This window comes from Gopherus evgoodei, chromosome 14 (assembly GCF_007399415.2).
Source record: "Gopherus evgoodei ecotype Sinaloan lineage chromosome 14, rGopEvg1_v1.p, whole genome shotgun sequence".
Taxonomy (NCBI): domain Eukaryota; kingdom Metazoa; phylum Chordata; order Testudines; family Testudinidae; genus Gopherus; species Gopherus evgoodei.
Window position 1 is genome coordinate 2,165,933 of NC_044335.1, and position 22,509 is coordinate 2,188,441.

At 47.6% G+C, this 22,509-nt stretch overlaps 1 protein-coding gene across 1 annotated transcript; it reads right to left on the reverse strand.

Annotated features, from left to right (window-relative positions):
* Positions 1 to 1,355: 1,355 nt before the first annotated feature.
* Positions 1,356 to 20,317, reverse strand: LOC115635188. The gene is made up of 14 exons (XM_030533531.1): positions 20,280 to 20,317; positions 17,408 to 17,512; positions 16,415 to 16,570; positions 16,020 to 16,083; positions 15,115 to 15,178; positions 12,037 to 12,122; positions 10,552 to 10,728; positions 8,782 to 8,835; positions 7,932 to 8,102; positions 6,727 to 6,794; positions 6,489 to 6,531; positions 5,112 to 5,175; positions 2,790 to 2,869; positions 1,356 to 1,715 (listed from the first exon to the last, which is right to left on the reverse strand). Exons 1-14 carry the CDS (start codon positions 20,315 to 20,317, stop codon positions 1,677 to 1,679), a joined length of 1,209 nt encoding a protein of 402 aa, XP_030389391.1. The 3' UTR covers positions 1,356 to 1,676.
* Positions 20,318 to 22,509: the final 2,192 nt, after the last annotated feature.

The window sequence follows — 22,509 nt, forward strand, 5'->3', positions numbered from 1 at the left end:
AAACAAGAAGTGACGCTGTTATGTCCAAGGAAGAGAACAAGCAGGAAAACATTTTAAGTGTGTCATAAAGAAGCAATAACGGGCCCAACCCTATTTTCCTCCTGCTTTGCAGATTACCTTTCAGACTAGATTGGACAAAGCACTAGAAAGCATAATCTAGGGCAGTGGTTCTCAAAGCCAGTCTGCCGCTTGTTCAGGGAAAGCCCCTGGAGGTCCAGGCCAGTTTCTTTACCTGCTGTGTCCACAGGTTCAGCTAATCATAGTTCCCACTGGCCGCGGTTTGCCGCTCCAGCCAAAGGGGGTGACGGGAAGCGGTGGCCAGCACATCCCTTGGCCCACGCCGCTTCCCGCAGCTCCCATTGGCCTGGAGCGGTGAACTGCAGCCAGTGGAAGCTGTGATCAGCCAGATCTGCGGACGCGGCAGATAAAGAAACCGGCCTGGACTGCCAGGGGCTTTCCCTGAACAAGCGGCAGCCTGACTTTGAGAAGCACTGATCTAGGGAGCAATAGATCAAATGACCTATCAGAACTTTTCATTTCTAACATCTGGTTTCCAGGAGGATATCGATTAAAAGCCAACTAACTGACTAGACTTGCGGTTCAAAATTAAGAATGTTCAAGAGACTAGATAATCAAGCTCAAGCAAATGTATTGTCTAAAGACAAAGCAATACAGTACGGGAAAGAGAGTTAATACCTCACCAATCCTTCCCAGGAAGCAAAGTCTCAGGCAGCATTTTCAGTTCACCCAGAAGGTGTGCTTCCCGAATGCCTCCTTAAAACAGCAATCTTTTAAGGCATGGCTGTTTACAAGTTGCAGAACACTGTTCACACACTTAAAGTTTAAGTGTAACTAACCAGCGTTGTCTCTGGTGCCTCCGGTATTTTCCCATCTTTTGTTTCGAATAGTTAAGGGGAATGAAGGCACTCCCTAAAGTAAAGCATTCATACAGCTTCCATGATTTCCTTACGCCGCATTGCTCCTATGTTTAGAACATTTGTCCATCTAGCTTTGGATAGTTTGTGTATCCGCCTAAGCCAAGTGCCAAACCATACGTGTCCCAGAGCATTGTGGGACATATGCCTTAGCAAAAGCGAGCAAGAATAACACAATTTAGCATGATCACCCAACACACACACACACACAAATCAAATATTAATACCATGCACATAACTATTAATGTGGTGTGTGTATAAGTGCATGTATACATGTACAACCTATATGCACTGGACAACGAAGAACAGCAGATGGAATGAATTACTAATACACAACTCTTATATGGGAGTGGAGAGCAGTATGAATTATCAAATAGGGAACCGAATCCTGCAGTGGGGTGAAATGAACACAGCAGGCATGCTAAGAAGAATGATTTATTAACAGAGTAACCAAAGGAAACTAATAGAACAATAACCACAATCCCAAACCCTCCCTGAAACTCATCACTCAAGACAGATTTGATTTGAAAAATAGTAAATCCAAGTAACAAGGAGACAATCGGATCTACTGCCGTTCTTCAGCTGAAATTCCATAATAGATGTGGCAACTTTTCCCCAGAGTAAAAAGGTTGAATCAAAATTTTGGAAAAAGGAACATGAATTAAACCTTCTCATTTGTGCCACTCTTTCTTCTCTCTCCTCAGTGTCAGAGGTGAATCAGCACCACGCTCGCCTGGTATATCACCCTTTACGGAGTTTTTTATGGCACACAAGACAGTGCTAGAACAACAAAGGAGAAATTCTCAGTTCATTTCCAAAGGATGGATTCTTTCACCCAGTAAGTTCGGTCCAAGCTGTTCAAGGAAGTGGGCTACACTGTTATGGATTTAGTATCAGAGCAATGTGGTGAGAGAGTTGGAAACATTTAATCTGGCTAGGGTCAGATATGACTACTGGAAACAAAGCAATTTGAGAGAGCTAAGAATTCCGAGTTTTATTAAAAAAGACTTATGAAGGAGAAAAAAAATTTTTTGTTTTTTTTTTTAAACCAAGTAAGCACCCTGCACAGGCCTGGAATTCCAAAGCACTTTACAAAACTGAACTGGTAGAGAATACTGCAGCTTTTAAAGGAAATGCATCAGTCACCAAGCCACGTCTACTCAGGCAAAGAGGCTGACTTTTTCAGTTGTGTTAGCTTAATGCAATTGAAGAGTCCTCTTAACATCCACACCAATGCAAGCTAGCACCTTTGAATTCCCATTAGGTGCTCTTTTAGTAGCCTATGTGTGAAACTACATAAGGACACAGAAAGCTAACATGCCTTTTAAGAGGTTACCCTGCATGTTCAAGGGTGTTATCGCCACTCAGGAAATCAGCATTTCCAAGATGTGGTTTCCAGGCCTGCAATTTTCTGTTCTCTGTCGGATCCACAAGCTAGTGGAAGCTTTCACATACAAAGCACATGGTGTGAAAAGTCTTTCTCTCGCTTGCATTTTCATGCAGAAAGCAGCAGGTAAAATGCACTGCACATGCAAAGCTGGCTGGGTTGAGATCCCTTTAAAATATGGCTGCTACAATTTGTGCTCTCTCTCTATGGACAATAAGAGCCACACTGGCATGTGGATTCATTTGGGAATTCTCCCAGTGCAAACATGCCCAGAGCCAGCCCAGCTATAGCTTAGGGGCAGGAGATGGCTTCCTAAGAGATACGAGCACTGCAAATTTTCAAGTGTAGTTTTATGTAACCTGATATTTTTGAAAAGAAACCTCCCCATTGCAGATGACACAGAGGAGCAGCAAAGGGCAGTGATATGGTGCCAAAGGAACAGATTTCGCCCCTTTCAGAAACCTTACCTTAGAAGGGTGGCAATGAGTAAAGCTGGGCTTCAATCCTGGTGCTCTAAAGATTGGGATTTTTGCTAAGTGGAGATAAACTGAAACAAACAAACATATCTCAGCACTCACAGCCTGCAAGGAGCCAGATGCAGAATTTCACGCATCTGCCAAGTTTAGTCAGCCTAGCTTGGAGCACTGGGAGACAATATAACGGTTGGGCGGGAGTGATCAGTGAAGCTCTATGGTGCATGGAACAGGTCTTTCAGGTTTGCAGGGGCCATATGCATTTATAGTGCTATAGATAATGTTAGAGACGGGTGCTCTTTGCTTGGTTCTCAGTCAGATTGGATTGGTGACCACCCATGCTATGAGGAGGTGAACCTGCTGGGAAACCTGGCACATTTTCCTTTGGGCTCAGGGGGGTCTCAAAGTGAATTCAGGCTTCATCCTACTAGTCTCCCTGTGCTGGCTTCACTGGGAGATCCAAGTGGGCAGAAAGCTCGCTGGGTCAGGGGCCCAGAGATGAATCCCATTTGCCCTGTCATTTAAATCTGTCCCATACAACACCAAGGTGGGTCAGAGATTTTGGTATTCTAGTTGAAGGATACCTAGGGCTCTGTGTTAGGGGGAGAAGAATCCAAGCGCGCAGCAGAAAGAAAGCTAGGCTGGTACAGGTGAGTGTCCTCCATCCAGGGCACGTGCACGTGCATGCGTGGCCTCCAGCCAGCCCAATACATGTATTTAGATTCTGTACTTGGGTTTTTCAATTCAGTTTTTCTACCTCCCTGATTGGGCTCCATTTTTCACGCTATTTTCTTGTTTTTTCCCATCCTGCCCTTTTTCACAGCATCTCAGTGACACATGAACTCTATTTCTGCAAATGGGCCCAGCCAGACCCCAACGCTGCATCTGAACAACCCCCAGCCTCAGTTGTTTGACATCCAGACCCCGGTGCCAGGGTTGTGGGATTAGCCCATCTCCACCAGGCTAGGCAAGGGGACTTTGCCCATCCCTCTCTTGCACACTGGGTTGATTGGAACCTAGGTGTGACAAGTGAGCCACAAGGAAAACCCAGCACATCTTTTCCATTTGCTCCTGTGAGCTTTCTTCAAAACCAGGCAATGTGGGACATGGCTTTGCATCACTGCTGTGGGACCACTTCACTGCTGCTGCTGCAGATCTGGGCAGAAAGCAACCTGCCTGCCTAGCACATGGAACAGGTGAGCAGTGGTCCAGTGTTTGTACAGGGATTATGGCTCTCTGGAAGCACCTAGAGATCCAGTGGCCAGAGGCAGATAAAGAGGCTGCCTCTGAAAGGCACAAAATCAGAGAAGTTACTAATCATCACGAACACTTTAACTAGGGTTTTGTGGTGAGTGAACATACCAGGATATATAACTCCAGGGTGGTTAGTGAACTCGTATATGGTTTGCAAACTCCAAAGAGCTTGGAGGACAAAAAACCTTGTAAACACCACACCTATCGTCAGAAGAAAGCAGATCAAGACGGGATTTGAAGAGCCAGTTTCTAGGCCCAAATTAAAGGGGCACTCGTGTGTGTTTCTGATTTGGTGCATGCATCTGGGCTTACACAGACTCAGGTGTGCGCCGAAATGAACTTTGGAAAGTTGGGGCCTCAGTGTTCGGTACCATACACACCCCGTTATTAAATATCTATACTGCAGTAGCACCGAAAGGACACAACCAGGCCCAGGGCCAGGCAGTGCACAAACACCTAAGAAGTGATATTCCCTGCCCCCAAGAGCTTGCAGCTGAAAGATAAAATGCAACTGATGGACGTGATAAACAGACAGGCCGAGACAGGACCTATGTGGAGGAGGGAGGGGACAGAGACCAGAATTCATGTACAAATGCAATAAGCAGCCCATTATGCTGCAGCTTCGTTACTTTTTCAGTGCTTGGGTTTCTGCTGGTTGGAGGAAGCCATTTGGGAGAGGGAAGCTTTAGAGGGCATTTCAGTAAGCAGCATGATTGCAGGAGCTTTTACATTTCTCAAGTGGTTTTCCTGTGCGACTTCAGGTTCTCTCTCTGACAGCCCTGTAAAAGGGAATTCCCAAGATGGAGGGCAAGTGAGAAGGGAACTTCACTCCCATAAATGCCCTTTTTTAAAAGAGTCTCCATTTCATAAATCCTTTTCTCACGGTCACTATCTCATGAAGGCAGCAGCATGTGTCCTACCTACCTACCTAGGTAAGACATGGAGTGCCTTCTGCGAATTACTGCATGAGGCATTTGTGATCACTTAACACAGCCCACAGAGAAGTAGACTATGTACTTGGCAGATAAAAAATCACTGAAGAAAACATCTAACTGGACTTACAGTTGATCTCCTTTAGTATAATTTTCAGGATGAAAGCTTTCAAGGGCACCTGAAGACGTATAATCTGAAACACAGGGATGACCTTGTAAGTACATCAACAATGTGCAACATCTACAGATGCCACCCAAACAATCTAGCAGCAACTGGATTTCAGCTGGGCCTGGAAGAACTTCAGTGTGTTTGTTTTCTAGGAGAGCAGTTACCAGATCCATTTAGGCTTCTGTGAGTACTTCAGATCCACGCTCCTGTCCCTCCACTGGCTCCCAATCAGACCAAATTTCCATCTATGAACCACAAAGACATTTGCACCCCACTGGGACAATGGAGATCACAAAGATCAGGTCAAAGCATGTGAAAGCTGGAGACAGGGCCTGGGGCAAGAAGTCCCACTTGTGGAATAAGTTCCTAGAGATTAAGTGAATCCAGAATGATACTCACAGCAGAATGACACACTCAGCACTGACCACCCTCTCCTACCCAAACACTTACCCCCAGCAGAGTCTTTTCCCCAAAAAGGAAGAAGTGCCAATGACTCCAGGAAGTCCCCTAGAGACTTTGCTATTGCTGTTCATTTTACGTGAAAGGGGCCTAGACATCCTGGTGACAGGCAGCAGTATAAAGTGCTAAGACACCGTGATCCATTGATCAAAGCCATGCTGGGTTTGTACATTTTTCAAAGGAAAAAGCATCATTTGATGAGTGGGAGCAGCAATGTCTTGCCCAGTATTCTAAGACCCACCCTCCCCAGCCAGAGCCAATATCCCTCTTCCTTCCCCTTCTGAAAGGCACCTTCTGCACTCAAAGCCACAGAGCCCAGCCATGCCTATGCAGCGCTATTTCCCATCAGACAGAGGAAAATTGATACAACCATTCAAAATTCCAGTCAGAGCTTTTATAAATAATTTAAAGCCTTTTGTTCTTGATGCAAAAATGCCAAGTTATCCCTCCTACGTAGCTGGACTAGCAAAACATTTGTCTTGTGAGCAAAATAAAATTGTATGAGACTATATAACAAACCTGCAGTGGGTCCCCTCCATCTTCCAACAAAAATCTTTTTTTAAGGCAACAACAACAAAGTTTGGTAAGAACATATAGTTCACTGAGTCATACATCCAGGCCCCTGGGGGGCTGAGAACCCTAGCCGTGCCCTCTGACTTGCTCCTCCATGCCCTATACTAGTGACCTAGTGACTATCATAGAGCCCTCTTTCCATCTCTGAGCTATGAGGAGCAGCCTCATATTCCGGCGTTCCCCTAGGGACCAGTATCCTGCTGGAATGATGGAAAGGAGCTGTGAAGAGTCAGGCTCCTGATTTCTAACAAAAGTTTGTTTCTGCTTCCTAGCATACCACAGAGGTTAATAAAAGCGAGGACTTACAATGACAGGGCCCACGACTGAGGAAAGCAGCTTGAAATGCAATCTGTGGAAAAAAACCAGCTCAGACTTATCAATCTCAAAATCATTAGCCCATAGTTTAGGTCTCAAAATATCTAAAAACCTAAAACCCAGGTGGTAAGGGAGCCCCATTGCTCTCTTCATTGCCCATCTCTTCTGCTCAGGATCCTAGTCTTTAATATTAACCCATTCTGGAGACAATACTTGGAAGACTTGATACCTGTCCAGGGATGCAGTGAATTGCACCTTTCCTTCAACCAGCTGGAGGGTGGCAGCCAAACCGAGTTCCTGCAAGGAGGAAGTGAGTCACCAAATCATCTGATCTGAGTGTCAGCACCTGAGCTTGGAGAACAGACCATCATCTGCAGAATACAGAAGGGACATTTCCTCCCTGCATGGGTTAAGCTACTCAGAGAAAGGAAACTAACCATGGTCCCTCAGTGAATTCACTGGTATCACATGAACGCTCAGAACTCTGAGCAAAGCCTTCCCTTGCCACCTTGCCATTACTTTCATCAAGGGGCAGAAAGGGAAAATTAAGTGGTCCAAGATCTTTCCCAGAGTAGCTGGAGAATTCTGCTAAATTGATCAGGGAGGGGATAGTTTAAAATGCTTTCATAGGACTTCAATGTCAACACCCCATTGAGCTGAACAGAGGCTGTTTGCTTCTCTCAGAACTGCTGGGCCAAGAGGCCCCCATGGATTCTGTCAGACCGTGCAGTCAGGTGGCACTCGCGCTGCGTCAGTTCGCAGTCCGCTCACGTTCGGCAGGTCTGTTCTGCAGCCGGGAAGGCTACACTTAGCTATTATAACAACACACAAGCTTGGATTCTGCAGGACAGGATGGAGCTGCTAGAAAAGTGCTGCTTCAGCAAAGTGCTGCGTCCCAGCTCTGTCCAGCTGCACACCACAAGCACGAAGTGCCAAGGACAAGGTCTCATTTCCTACTGGGATATTGGCCCCTCCTGAGCCAGACTCTGTCTAACCACACGGTTCAAATCTCAGCCCATGCAGCTTGATGGATTCTTTCTGTGACTGTGGATGAAGTTTAAGGCTGGAAAGCAATAATATTTCATTCCCACGGATGGGACAATGCTCTGCAAGCTGCACTGTGGTTATTCAATATGGCCTGGAGCAGAGTGCATTTTTCAGAGGTTCTTTTTAAGCAGAGCTGGGATCTACCGAAAACCATTGCTTAATGCTTAGCTTTCACAGCGATTAGCAAGGATGCTACTCCTCCAGCTGCAGAATTAAACTTGTCACAGATACAGAGCACGTGTTCATCAATATGAATGAATGACATGTTGCTGTAAACCCAAACCCATCCGCAGCCTCTGCATACAGAAAGCCAGTATCCACTGGGCAGCAGCTCCTCCATTTTTCACCCTTTGGAATTAAATCTGATCTTTCTGTCTCAGTACTTACTGCTTTCAAAGCAATGAGGAGCACAGGTTTCTTGTTTCCCTTTTTATCCATTATCTGCAGGCTGAGAGTGAGATTCATGGCGCACAGGTTCACATCCAGACCGACTGTCAGAGGTGTGACCACTTTGGTAACGATGAACAGTGAAGAAGAGATTGGAGTGCAGGTTGGGCACTGTGAGAACAAAGGAGTCAAGGACTAGATTTAACCTGAAAAACACACACAACGAGATGGACATGGGCCCTCCCATGGACCTTGGAGAGGAAAGACAAGGAGATGACAGGTGACAGTAGGGGCATGATGAGGTATTCTGAGCCCCTGCAGTAGGTGCAGCAGTAGATACTGTGTAATCCCCAGAGATACAACAGCAAATGCAGATTTTGACTGTCCTGCTCGTGTGATCTCAGAAGTCCCGTCAACCCCAACACCTCACTGGGATGGAGATTCACGTTATCTTACACTCTCTTCACCCCCTTTTTCTGTTGACAAACGCTGCCTCCTCTCCCGACAGGCTGTTTCTTTCCAACACATACAAGATGAGCCAATTTTCTTGGAGGGCCTGCAGCTTTCCATTTCAGCAGTCACAGCCTGGCTGCAGTAGGACAATACTCCCCTCTCTCTGGGGGGACTGCTTTTTTCTCAGAGGGTGCAAGAGCATCAGTTCATGTAGCTGGGACAAAAAAAACTAAACAGCAGCACAGGTAGCAAGAGCCAAGGCCCCAGGTGCCCCGGCCCCTACACAGTCAGGCACGGAATGAACACAGACATCAGCAAGGTCTGTTGTGCAGCAGGACAAGCAATGTGACATTTGGTCTGACAGAGAATTATCACTGTGTGACTGAGGGGGACTCACCTTGGAAACAATCAGTTCAGAGAGGATCAGCTCCAGTGAGAGAGTGTCAAGAAACTGAAACAAAAATGAAAGAGACACGGTGGATGAAATAAAGTCCGTCACTGAACCAGTGTTTGTTGGCATGAGACAAGCTTTCAGGCTACATGGAGAGCTTCTTCACGTCATGCTCTGCATAAGCTCCATAGCTGGGCTCTCTCACCGACAGAGGTTGGTCCAATAGAATGTATCACCTCCCCCACTTGTCTCTCTGATATCCTAGGACCTACACAGCTACCACAACACTGCATTCAAAAATTAACAGTCAGCTGAAAATGCTGCACCTTCCCCAACAGTGTCTGTCTCATCATCATCCTCCTTCAGGGGATGGTCACTCCACCCACATGAAGCCCCACTGAATGGGTATTTTTGTTTTGTGTTTTTAAGAGGTGAAGTGTACAGGTGCTGCAGAGGGCACAACCCGTGCTGGGGTGATGAGACTTGTAGCTCCATGCCCCAGGGCTGCCTCTGAACATGGAGCACATGGTTACCCCAGCTCCAAAGGAAGTTTGAGTGCCAGCTGTTTGAACTAGAGGGAACCATTTAAAATCAACTGCAGTTCATATACAGTTTGACCTCATCTCATCAGACTTTGCCGGAATGTTCTCCTTTGCCATTACAGTAAGCGTGGCGAGTTTTGGAACCAACCTATTTTTCCAGCTAAAACTGCTGGGGTCTGAGCAGGTGACCATAGGGTTTAGCTGACTAGATCTCTGTCCTTGTTCCCACTAAGCTCTGTGAACCCCCACCTGTCAGGGTCAGTAAAGACCTGCAGTGCTATTTGGCTCTTCTCCATAGGCTTTTTTTTTTTCCTTTTTAATTCTAACCATATTCTGTGGGTTTTTCCTCCTAGCCCAGACTTTCTATAGCTTTTAATTTTCAGGAGAATGAAGACCAAACGGCTGCATCAGTAGGGATATAGCTTTGCACAGAGATCTCCAAACCCCACAGAGGCAGCACCATACCTGATCAGGCTCCAGGTCTAGAAAGCTGGAGATTAGACAATTTCAGCATTTGCATAAAAAGTGCATATTTAGTGAACATGCACTGCCTCCTTTGTATATATTCAGCTTCTTGCCTGTACTCCCAACTTAATCCTCCCTGGTCTTCCCTTGAATTCCCCTCTTAATTTTCCCACTTGTACCTCCTCTCCCTGGTTGACGTCCTATTCCCTCCCTTGGCTTTCCCCTTTGTCTATGCCCCATGCATCTGATTCTCTCCAACTCCCCTTATACTCTACCCCCAAAAACCCTTCATTCAGAGATCCTTCAAGCAAGTCCTCAAACCACCAGCAGCCACGCCGATATAGCTAGAGTGACTGCAACGCCGCACCGCTCTACTCATTATACCGCCCAGCACTCTAGCCTGGTCACCTGCAGCATGGAGCCAGTGTCCCAGCCCAGGCAGACAGACCTATGCTAGCAGGGCATGCACTAGTGTGCTAAAAGAGCAGCGCGGACATTGCAGCACCCGCAGAGGCTTGGCCCAGCTACCCGAGCTCAGATCCAGGGGGATAGGCCTTAAGGCTGCAGGACAGTTGGGTGCTGCGCTCTAACGCACCTTCTTCTATATAGCTCCCCGTGCTGGGCCAGTGAAAACAGGAGACAAGCAGGTGCTTAGGAAAGGGCTCCTAAAATCAAGAGCTTCCCGGGCTGATCCAGGAGGCTGAAGGGTTTGGTGGAGGACCCTGACTCCACAGTAACGCCCTGACGTTCCAGTGACGGCATCACTCACCGTTTGAGGGGTACAAGAGAAGGAATGGGGTTTATTGAAGACTATGTAGGAGAGGATAGAAGTGATGACATTCTCTCCTATGGCCTCAGAAGTATGATTCATTTGTGGCAATATCACAAAGTCCTCCGAGAGGGGCGGAATGGGGATCTTCTTCCCATTGTCAGCCAGGAATTCCGTCTGAAAGCAGAGATCAGAAAAGCCACTTAACACAACGAAAAGCCCCTTAATTATGAGTCTAAAATAATTATTCTAACTGGCAAAGGCACAAAATGAAGGAGAAAGAAATTACTCATGCAGTACTGAGGGGAGGGATTCATGCCTCCTCTGCACATAACACTCTCCATAGCCTCAGTTCACGATCCTTCAGTACGGATATGAATAATTTCCAGCAACAAAAGTGATAGGTGTGGGCACCAAATCTGTGCAGAAAGGAGCAAAGCCCTTCTAAGTGTGGGCCCTTTGGGAGGTGTGTCCTTGGCATATGGAGCAGAACGAGAGGATTCACCCTCCACCCTGTAATCCAAAATCACTTGCCAGACACTTGATTCACCTTTGCTAGTAAGGGAGGCACAAATTCCACAACCCTGAGCCAGTGGTGGCCACTGCAGGAGGATCAGACCCCCTGAGAGAGCAAAGTGTAAATTCAGTTCAGACTATATGGAAGAGGGGATTGAAACTATGACCTTGGGATGGAAAAGCATGGGCCTCTTCTGCCTGAACTAGAAGACCCAGGTCAGATTCATACACCTCTATGTGGTCCAGGCAGAAGAGGGGGACAGAGAGCCACCATGTGTAAGGATGGGTTACAGGAGCAATGGCCAGCGGCCATGCCAAATCCTGCGCGGTTGGTTAAACCACATCATCTTGCCTTGCAATCTACGAAGCCATAAGGGTCCATTGTGATCATCTGCATTGCACAGGCCAGATAATTTCACCTGCTGTTTCCTACCTGAACACCCATAACTTCTGGTTGAGCTGCAGCATCTCTTAGAAAGACACCCAGCCTAATGTAAAGACGTCAAGTGCCGAAGCATCTGCTACATCCCTTGGGAAACTGTTCCAGGGGTTAATTATGCTCGCCGTTAAAAAAATGTGCTTTATTTCCTATCTGGAATATTTGAATTTGCCTATCTGGGTAACTGCAAGCCGTGAATCAATTAGGTTTGTTTATCTGCAGAGCAACCCTCTCGTTCTCACTCTGCTGGGTTGCCGTGGATTTGGTGAGTAAGTCTTTTCAGGATCAGGGCCTAGATGAGTAAGTGCTAACTGACATGAATAAAGGCAGCAGAATGGATCCCTATGTGAGACTATGGCTATTCTGACAGCTGACAAGTTACCCTGAGGTTTTTCTGTCACTCATTTCTCTGACCAAGGTCACAGAAGGTAAGAAAGCTCAGACACCTTTCAGAGTTTCAGGGCTGATCCAGCGTAAGAAAGTTGTGAAATCTTAGTCTCAGAAATATTACGTAGAGTCTACACACTTACCAGTACAGGAATTTCAATGAACTGGTCATTTACTTTTGGAGTTTGAGCCACATACAGGAGCTTTCCCTTTTCAAACGGGAGAACAGCTGCATGGAAAGGAAAAACATTTACAACATGTACCAGAAACAGGGAGGAGAATCACTGCAGATGGGAGATGCACAACCTTGAGCTGGGATTTCAGCAAAATTGCAGATAAAGTTAAAGATAGGAGGTTGGTTCCAATCAATGGAACATCTTTTCCAATAAACTTGTCAGAATTAGATATAAATGACATTGAGATACAAGAACCCCCTCTTCCAAGAGACAGTCACCTTGTCCTCATGCCCAGAACTGAGAGAACGTGCACCACAGTCATTTTCAAACACAGGTAAAGATGCATTCCATGCCCAAAGAGCATTTGATTGAACTTAGACAAAGCAGAAAACCAGACAAACCAAGACACTGGTCAATGACTGAGGCAAGGGAGGCTGTGAGGATAATTTGTGGCAAAAAGCAGCATATAAATACATGTTATCTTCAAGCCCCAACATACTCTGCCGCAAGCTGGACCTAAGCTCTGCAGCAAGGTGCTTGGATTGTGCTGCAGTGTAATGAAAAGTCTGTGTCGGCGTGTGATACATCTAAAGCCTGTGTATTGTAAATTTAAATGTGAGGCTGAGAAGTAAAGTCAAAACAGCAAGCCCTGTGTCATTTATTAGGTATTATTATTGAATTCCATTTGTTTTAGGATCTTCCCACATATTCATGTTTTGATATGTTGCCAATTGTTGTCTTTATGTTTGTAAGTCAACCACGCACTGAGATGAATGGGGCTGTTCAAAGCTCTCAGATATTGTTTAGGATGGCTGCAGACTCAGGCAGACGCCCTAGTATTGGTTACACTTGGCCACATGTTCAAGGTTCTCTCTACAAACATGAAGGATAGAAAACTAATTGTTTTCACTGTAAGCTGAAGATTCTAGAGTCTAGTTCTGCTACAAGGGATGAATTCCACAAACTCCCAGGACACACTGGGCCTTGATTACTATTCCAGTCAAACAGAAAAGGATTCAGTCTTGTGATAAAACGCTGTATCCCCCACCAACACAGCCCCTCACCCATCCCTGAACAGAGCAGAGACACGAGCACTCCACCAGACAATGGGGGAAGGCTGTGCAGACTGCACTCAGATCCGGTAATGCCTCTCCGAGATAACGTTAAGGACAGTGAGGGGGGAACTCCATACAGGCCCCTATTCTAGTTCACCTATACCCTATAGACCTTAAAAGCTGCAGCGGAGTGGCTGAGTAGTAAGACACTTTGAGTACGTGGATGCTAGAGGTAGGGGTAAGTTCCAGCTCAAGGAGACATACCTGCACTAGCTCGGAGCACGCTAGTGTGTTAAGAATAGATGCGTAGCTGCAGCAATGGAAGCAGCAAAAGGAGCTGGCTGCCCCAAACACAAACCTGTCTCAGACCAGCGGTACACACACAGGGCAGCGAGCCCTTCTGCTGCTCGTGCTGCTATGGCTACACTTCTGTTTTTAGCATACTATCGGGATGGGAGCATCTCCTCCCTCCGGAATTTACACCTTCCAGCTCCAGTGCAGACACACCCTGAACCATAGAGATGGGGGGATCCTTTCCTGCCCCCGCCCCAAACACTTCTAATAGTCCCTGACAAAAGCTGCTTTACGCTTACTTTCCACCGGGCTGCTGTGGTGTTTAGGAAGAGGGTCAGTAAGTAACATGCACGTACGAATATTGGTGACATCACAGCAGAATGTTCGGAAGCTTTCTCAGTCCATCACTAGCTTCGAACGCTTGGCAGCTGACCTCCCGGTGATGTGCTGCAGGCCATCCATCCATCCCCTACAGCCATGATCTGTTGTGCTGGAGTGGTCACCCCACACTAGCCTGGGAAGCACCCATGCGGCTCAGCAGGGCTAAGCAATCTGACAGGCCACACCTGAGGGAGGATCAGGCTGACAAACAATCCCTCAAGGAGGACGGAGCCCAGCTGAGCAGGAGCAGGTGGGGCTATTTGAAGGTCGAGCGCTGGGGGAAGAAAGGGGCTGCAGCATGGAAGCCAGCAGTCACTGTCTGGGCTTAGAGAGGGAAAGGCGGAGACCCGGGGGAGAGTAGATGCCGGGGACCCTGTCCCTGAAGGAAGGGTTTACCCAGGTGGTGGAGCAGAAGCCTGAAGGGGTGGAGTGGGAAAAGGCTCCAGGAAACAGCAGCGAGGTTGGGGACGGTGCAGACTTCGGCAGCTGATCTGAGGGTCCCTGAACTGGAACCCAGAGAAGTGGGCAGGCCTGGATTCCCCACCAGCCCCTGGGGAAGTGGCACTGCCTTGGATTGGACGACTGCTGGGAACGATACCCAGGCAGCCAGTCCAGGGAGACTGATACCTCAGAATGGGGAAAACACAGTGACTGGCCAGTGGGCCCAGCACAAAGAGGGAGCCTGAGAGGGGCCGCAGTGTGAGCAAGAGACAGGCTGGGGTGGCTAGACCAGGCAGAGCTATTCCTCAGATACAGCCCAAGCAGTGAGCAGAGAACCCAGGACACCTATGACCATTCCTTCCACGGCAGCTTTTCTCATGGTCATTTCCATCTCTGCGCTTGATGTGGCCAAAGTTCGTGCCTGTCACTTTCCAACAAAAGGGTCTGTTGCTCTCCAACAACATTTCTAACATAAGCATGTTATCCAGGACACTCACAAAAGCCTTTGCCAGCACCACATTGCAAAGGCAGCAATAGGACAGAATTCCTTTAAGAAGTCTGTAAGCTCTCTGGTTGTGCTCTGTGTTACAGGAACTGCCACCCAGAACAGCAGTGTATATAGGCAGGTAGGCTTTGCATGCGGTGTATGTTCAGTAAACAGTGTTCTTTGGACCCTGCTATGCCCAGGTGGTTCCCTCATATTACGTTTGTTGTATAAAGACAAAAGATACAACAGCTGGGATCGTCTTACTCAAAGGCAGCAGCGCCAGGAGCAGGTCTCTACACATGCAGAGCTTCTGGATGGGCTGACAAAAGCACAAAGCTTACTGGACACAGAAAGAAAATCCAAAGGAAGATAGTCCGTGGCACTTACAGTTAATCTCACTCAGCATCTTTGAATGCCCGAAGGAAATACAAGCTGAAAGTATTGTAGGCGTCTGTAACACAAAGCAAGAGACCCAATCAGGGAGGAGGAAATCGCTGCGATGGTCTGGGTGACTTTCACTGACAGGAGTATTTCTGTCCCTGCGATTTGTTCAGTGGTTAGTGACATCTTCAGATGGGATTTTTTTTTTTTAAGGAGGCAAGTAGAGGTTGGAGCCCCATGACATTGCCTAGCACCATTACCACTGAGGACAGAGGTTCTGTTCCTCATTGGGCTCTGCTCTGTGCTCAAGGCATGGAGGGGAAATCCCCCTGGGAGCCAAAGATATTGGGCCAGACGCCTTCCCACCCTTTGCCCAGGGAGGGGAATAACTGGCTACAGGAATGTATTTGCCGTCTCACACCAAGGGCTGGTGTGACAGCTGCCATCCTGGTCCACGGTGGGGATTAGAAGCAGGAGTCTCTACAACATGAGCTACAGAGCCCGGTTTCGTATCCAGGGGTGTGATGGCCTCACTCCCTCTACAGATCAGACACACCAGCCAGCGGGTAATGCTAGAATGAACCTCTAAGCCTGGAGTAAGAGGAAGCAGCATCATAAAACCTTCTCTGCTCCGGAGGGAGGAGTAACCCACTGCAGTCCTGACAAAGGTGGCGGTGCAGCTTACTTCTCACTTCACACGGGCCAGCGAATGGAGAGGAGGTCAGAGCCAATGCTCTGCCCCCACCAGCTCATGGTGGTGGATCGGGGAGGTGGGAGGGGGTCTGGCAAATCCTCTCCCCTCCCTCGTCATGCCTGGACTAGCCATCCAGAGGTGCTGGGGTGGGGCGTATTTTACATCACCCTTACTCCTCCACACATCAGCAACTGGCAGGTTTGGGTAGGAAACTTACCTTGACTTGTAACGCCAGTAGGATGTTGTTCCCTAGGCTGGCTGTCAGGCTCGCATGGATATCGCTGCATGCAAAATTACAGAGAGTAAACCAACAAAACCCAAAACCGGCATCACGAGAGAACAGGCCCCTTTGTGCTAGGCTCTGCACAAGCACAGAACAAGAGACAGTCCCCATTCCAAAGAGTTCACACTGTAATCGAAATCAATGGCACTGTAATATACTGGACCACATGGGAATCTACTTCTCTGGCTACTTGAACTCAACAGAATTCAGCCATTCTGCTGATAAAGACGGACGTAAGACATACAGACGCTAGGCAGGAAATGGAAATGTATCCAGTGAAGAGTGACAGGGTGATATTGACAGACCCAGCACAGAACACCGGCACTCACAGCAGGTTGATACTGATGTCCTTGAGAACCACCGCACATTGACAATCCTTGACAGCAACGCTGGTGGTAAGCGGCAAATACTTAGGCAGCAGTACGAGCGCACTGCAGTCTACACGCACGTTGATGGTGGTCAAGCCAGACAAGAGGGTAGACCAGCTGCAGAGACAAACACACATGAAACAGACAGTCACACACAGTGCGGCAACTCTGTGATCTACGCTGTGTAAATGGAGGCTTGTTTCCAAATACAGGGTGTGTACATTGAGCAAAACCAGTTTCCTTCCACCCCTGCCACCACCACTGTTCTTCCCACCAGTCAACTCACTCACTGGCCACCCCACAAGGGCTCCTCGGATTGCGTTCTGTGCAGTAATAGCCCAGGGCCAGATTCTCACACCCTGACTCACACTGCATGTTACCTCCCCTCCATGGGTCCCCCCCGATAGCAGTGGGAACAGTCCATGTGAGCAAGGATGGCAGAACCTGGTCCTAAAGAGAGCAATGAAAGGTGCAAGTGTTACATGTGTAGATTTGCTTTGCAGCGAGGAAGGGTTGTAAATACTTTGATCCCCTTGAGAGAAGTCCACTCCTGGTTTTCCTTCAGGGGACGCTGTTTATAGGCTCCAGGCAGCGGCTTTGTTCAATTAGTGCACTCTACCCTCTGGAGGCCTGGGCTCAAATCCACATTTACAGGAAGTCACAAGGGATCAATGGAAAAATTAGAGACAAATGACATAGGCTATTTAGTCCACCATCTGAGATCATGGCAGGATTGTTCCCAGCAGCGGATTCACCAGTGCTTTAGGGATCCAGTTTTAAATGACTCATTAAATGGAGCCTTCACTCCACAGAAGCCTATCCCCATATCTTACAAATCTGGTCTAGCCAGTCCAGAGGGAGGAGGAGAAAGACAACCATATGAGAAAGCCATCTAGCAGCAAGCCAAAGGGAGCCAGAGACACAGGAAACAGGGAGAAGTCTAGCTCTACTCACCAAGTGCCAAGGATTTTGAGTTTAGCAGAAAATCCCACCTTGACCCCAACTCCAGGAATGTACTTGGATTTCACTGGGAGCACAGTGGCTTTAGCAACATGCAACCTGCAAAATGAAATCAGAGCAGGTCAGAAAGGAAACCAGGCACAGATGTTCAAGGAGGCTGCTTCAGGGCCCCATTCATAAATATTATCTGCTGACCTGACCCCATAACACAGTGACTAGGGCTAAAAGTTATAAGGGGGCGGTCTTTCTCCTCATCTTCTCTCCCAACCCCAGCTTTAGTCTGGTCTGAGAGTGGGGCCTCCACACACTACCGTGACACAAATACGGAACATGCATAGTGCAGAAGCCTTTATTCTATTTTTCGTTACTCACCCATTGATAGCGATTAAAGTAATTGTTGATCCTGGGAATTTGAGACTCTCCATTTCATGCTTGAAGAGGCCAGTTACTGACTCTTCACAGGCTGTAAAGAAAAATGTTCCACAAGACCTACTGTTTCGGACACTGAGCTCAAGTTGGATACAAGAGAAGGCGGTTTAAGTGGTCACTTTCTCTACGCTAACAGGCCAAACAGGCAGAGGAATCTTAGCCCAGCCTCTGATCTTGTGCTCTCCATCAATTGTAGCTGCAGACCACAGAATTTAGGTGTCTAATGAACTGATTTATGGGTGCAGCAAAGGAAGCACAATTTCTGTCACCTGCACCTTGCTCCCATATGTGACTGCAGATGTAAAATTGTAGGTACAATATTACAGGTTTTTTAATACTTGATCCTGGCATGACCACTTGTTCAGAATTCTCAGTACTCTCTTGACTTAGCAAAAAGCATCAGATTTCAATGCAGTGCACTCTTAGCTGAAAACTGACACAAGATTAGATTATTAGGCCTACTGCGTTATTCTGTTTCAGTCCATTGAAACCAATGGAGACGTACAGCAGCGTAAAGCTGGAGTAAAAACACAATGTGGTGCAGCATCAGGCCCATATCTGTGTTTATGAAAGGGTGCTTCGTGCTCAGGGGCACCATACACAGAACTAGTGGGTAAGGAACCTCGAACCATCATTTGTATGGTTACAAATTCAGTGACCCTGATCCTTCACGACATGCAAGCTGCGCTGGAGGGTGGTGGCTGCAGGGCAGATCTGATTCAGGCTCTACCAGCTCTGGTGCTCGTTGGGGCTGCACAGAACCTGCCCTGGTTTACACCACTAGCATATCACCACTCAAGGACCTGATAGGGAAACCAGTGGAGGATTGGGCGTCCTCTCTCCAGCTGGCCTTCACTAGCTTTCCAGATGTGAGTGCCCCTGCACATAGTGACTTCTCTAATGCCAGCCACTTTGTGATGCTTACACAGTTCCGAGTGGCTTTAGCAGATTGGAGATTCTGGCACAGAGGCTTGCACAAAGCCAGCAGTGACTCAAAGCGGCCTGTCCATATGCTGTTCCTCTCAGTCTGACACAGCAAATGGCATCATCTCCATCAATGAAGAGAGCAGGAACTGAGTACAGCTCCCAGATTTTGCTGCCAATGGAAACTAAAGCATTTCCTCGAGTCCTTTGAGCAGCCAATTCTTCAAAGGACACGCAACCTGGCGCTTGACATTTGTGCCTGCAATTTCACTTGCACAGCTATTTGCAAACACAAAAACCCAGATTTGCACACATACATCTGGGATCTGCAAAAACACCTGCATCTCCAGTCCTGTAGACATGACGTCACAGGCTGCTTTGTAAAGTTTGCCATAATGTGTTCTGGGGACGTTTTTGTTTCACAAGGGACAAGACTGCCATGTTCCTTGCAGGGCAGATTATTCTGTTGCCTCTCTCTCAAAAGGAAGAGACAAATACCTTCCTAACTCATGGGCAGGAGGGGAGAGGAGTGCAGTAGACCGTCTGAATTTCCTAAAGGAGACAGGAGGTCAGAGGACCTGGGACTGCCACAAAATGAATCAGTAAATGCAAGAACAAACAGAGCAGAAGTATTCAATAAGAGAAAGAAAAGGGCCTGGTGAGGCCGGTTTTATCCCCAATCATCCTGCCCCACAGTGCACAGATTCACATGACCCGAGTCACTTACCCCTTTCATATGAATCTCGAGGGACAAGGCAGCGTCCTGTGCCTGAAACTTGCATTGGCATCAGCAAGCCCCAGAGAACAAGGCCCAAAACCTTCATCATCTTCAGTCCTTGTACCTGCCAAGAGCATTCAGGATCAGGGCAACATCACAGAGCAAAGGGGGAACCCACCCGCAAAGGAGACAAGGTGTCCAAGGAAACAGGCCCTGTCTATGCTACAGAAACCCATGCTCCATGGACAGTTACTGCAATAAACCCCTAACGCAGTCATGCTGCACCAGCGCAGACTGGCACCTACATCAAGTATGGGGGACTGCAACCAGCTACCGCATCTTTAAACACCTCTGCCCTTGTCTACACTAGGTGCTAAGTGATGTTTAAAAACCATGTTAAACATACCTCAGTTCCTCAGTGTAGACAAGGACACAAGAAAGAGGGAACAGAAGGCTAGAGAGCTGCCTGAATAAGAGCTCAGGCCAAACAGGAATACCAGGAAGGTACCTGTGTGAATTAAGGACCAGGGAAAGAAATTGTAGGCCTGATTCTTCATTGTGTTGCAGCTCAGGGAGCTGGATAGCATTTCACACTCACTCTGCAGAGAGGTGACTACTACACAATGTGCAGGGTGGAGAAAATTGGGCCCAGTGCATCAAGTACAGATAATCACATTGGAATTTTGAGAAAGAACATACAGAAGATCACACCGAAGCAGCTTCTTTGCCTGCAGCATGAATTTACCCGTTTATTTTTCAGCTCCTGTTTGACGCTTTCAGGTATCACCAAATTACATCTCCGTATATGGACTTCCTACTTCCTCCTTGTCCATTGCTCCTTGTGCAAAGCTCAGCAATCACTGAGTAATGTGAACAGAGAGATGGAAGTTCTCAGCGGCCCACAGAGGTGAAACTGAGCAGCCCACATTAAAACACTTGGTTAGATAAAAGCACCTGCCACACTTAGTTCTGTACCCAGAATAATCTTCCCTAATAACATCCATATTAGGATCTGAAAGAGTTTCAGAGACAAACTGGAGGCACATTGAAAATCTCCTTAGAGAACATGGAGCCCGTTTTACTGATCCATAAAAAATTCAAACTTGAAGTCCTTATGCAGCCAGAGCTGTGTGTGTTTTTCCTGAGTGACTATGGAATGCAGCTCTAATAAGGATTCCCTGGGCCACTTCCCAAAGCTCAGCACTCTTGGCATGCCACACAAAATGCAACCAACAAAACTCATTTATGCCAGTGCTTCGTTCCTGTGTTCTTGACTCATTATTGCCCTGCCAGGAAGAATGAAAAGATCTTTCTTGGACCAAGTATTAATAATCAATCCATAAAGGTAACAGGTTAGAAAAAATAATTAACCTGGGATAGTGGTCTCCTGTAATTCACTGTGACCAGAAAAATGCAGCCCCAACCAAAATACCAAATGGCAAGCGCTGGATACTCAGCAGGGTGCCATGACAACAGGATACGACTGTTAAAGGCCAGGAATTCACCATAAAAATCTTACTAAACCTGAAATCACAGGCAGTCAAAATCCTTCCTCCTCCCCATCTCCATCCCCATCCCATCATTACTGTGTTCTTGTCCACCAGCTCTTCAGATGGACTTCCAGTGGCATAGGTTCTATTTCTCACCATTCCCTTTGTTCTCGACTAGCTTTGCCAACCACCCCCAAATTAGACAGAGCAGCCCACCCATACTCAGCAACAGCACAAAACATACACACAATTTGTTACCAACAGCAGACAAATTGCAGGTGCAACAGCCCAAAGCCTTCTCCTCCCTGCTAAACCCAGCAGGCACCTGAAACTGGCTAGCAAACTCACTTAAATAGAAACTATTCTACATGGAGTACCCAATCAGTGACCAAACCGATGAGACTCACACCAGGTCATACTAACCTCCCAGACAACATGTCTAGAACAAGCCGTCACTATCGCAATGCCAACAGACTGAGGCGCCATTTCAAGAGATGGGCAAGATGCAGTGCTATTGTTTGGATTTGGCCACAGTGGGAGCTAATGCTTTACAGGGGAGGCTGACAGTACCTCCAGCCCAGGAAAGGTAAATGCAGGTAGTCTGGAGGCAAAACAATTGCTCTGTAATCTTAGTACATGTGAAGTGAGTTTTGCTTGACATGTTTTGAGGGCCATATCCTCTAAGGAAAGACGCGGAGCACCCTTTGGCCTGTGCACACCACACACGTGCTCAGTTTGCCTAAAAAAAAGAAGAGAAAAGGCTAATCAGCAATAGCTTCAAAAAAGTTGGTTTTCCATCTGCTATCCCTGCCCAGTCCCCTGGGCTCTGAGTATCGGACTAAGCTCTTTCTGGATCTCACACCATCGCTGGCGATAAATATTCCACAGTTCTCAGTGTTGCTGGAGAGGATAACTATGCTTGAGCCAGAAGAAAACTCCAGTGGCTGCATTTTCCTTCGCAACACAGCTGAACTTCTCGGCAGTCATCTACCATCCACTGAGCACTTGCCCATCAGCCTTCTTCTCTGATTTCAACGCCTGTTTCTCTCTTCTGTGCATCAGTCTCCCACATTCATCCTCACTGACAGGGCCGGCGCTTCCATTAGGCAACCCTAGGCGGTCGCCTAGGGCACCAGGATTCGGGAGGCGGCATTTTGTGCGCTCCCCATGGGGCATGCGGGAGCTTCCGGTTCCGCTCCCGTCGTGCCGCTGAAGAAGGACCTTCTGCCGACGTGCCGCGGAAAACAGCAGCAGGCAATTGAGCAGCTCAATGACTGCGGCTGTCACCTGCAGCATTTTGGCAGAGGGTCCTTCTTCAGCAGCGCGATGGGAGTGGAACCAGAAGCTCCCACATGCCCCATGGGGAGTGCACAAAATGCCGCCCCCCAAATTCTGCCTAGGGCACCAGAAACTCTGGCGCCGCTCCTGCTCACTAACTTCAATTTCTACATAACCTAGGCCGCATCTTCAACTCGGGCCTCTCTCTAGGTCCTCACACACTGGCTATGTCTAAATCTCACTGGTTCTTTCAGCAC

What these genes read in the sequence shown, in the direction of transcription:
- LOC115635188 (XM_030533531.1), bottom strand. Translation starts at nt 20,317, where the DNA reads ATGGACAAGGAGGAAGTAGGAAGTCCATATACGGAGAT. An exon ending in GACATCAGTATCAACCTGCT is followed by an intron (nt 16,084 to 16,414) that starts GTGAGTGCCGGT and finishes TTTTGCATGCAG; the next exon opens with CGATATCCATGCGAGCCTGA. An exon ending in TCATTGAAATTCCTGTACTG is followed by an intron (nt 10,729 to 12,036) that starts GTAAGTGTGTAG and finishes CTCTGCTTTCAG; the next exon opens with ACGGAATTCCTGGCTGACAA.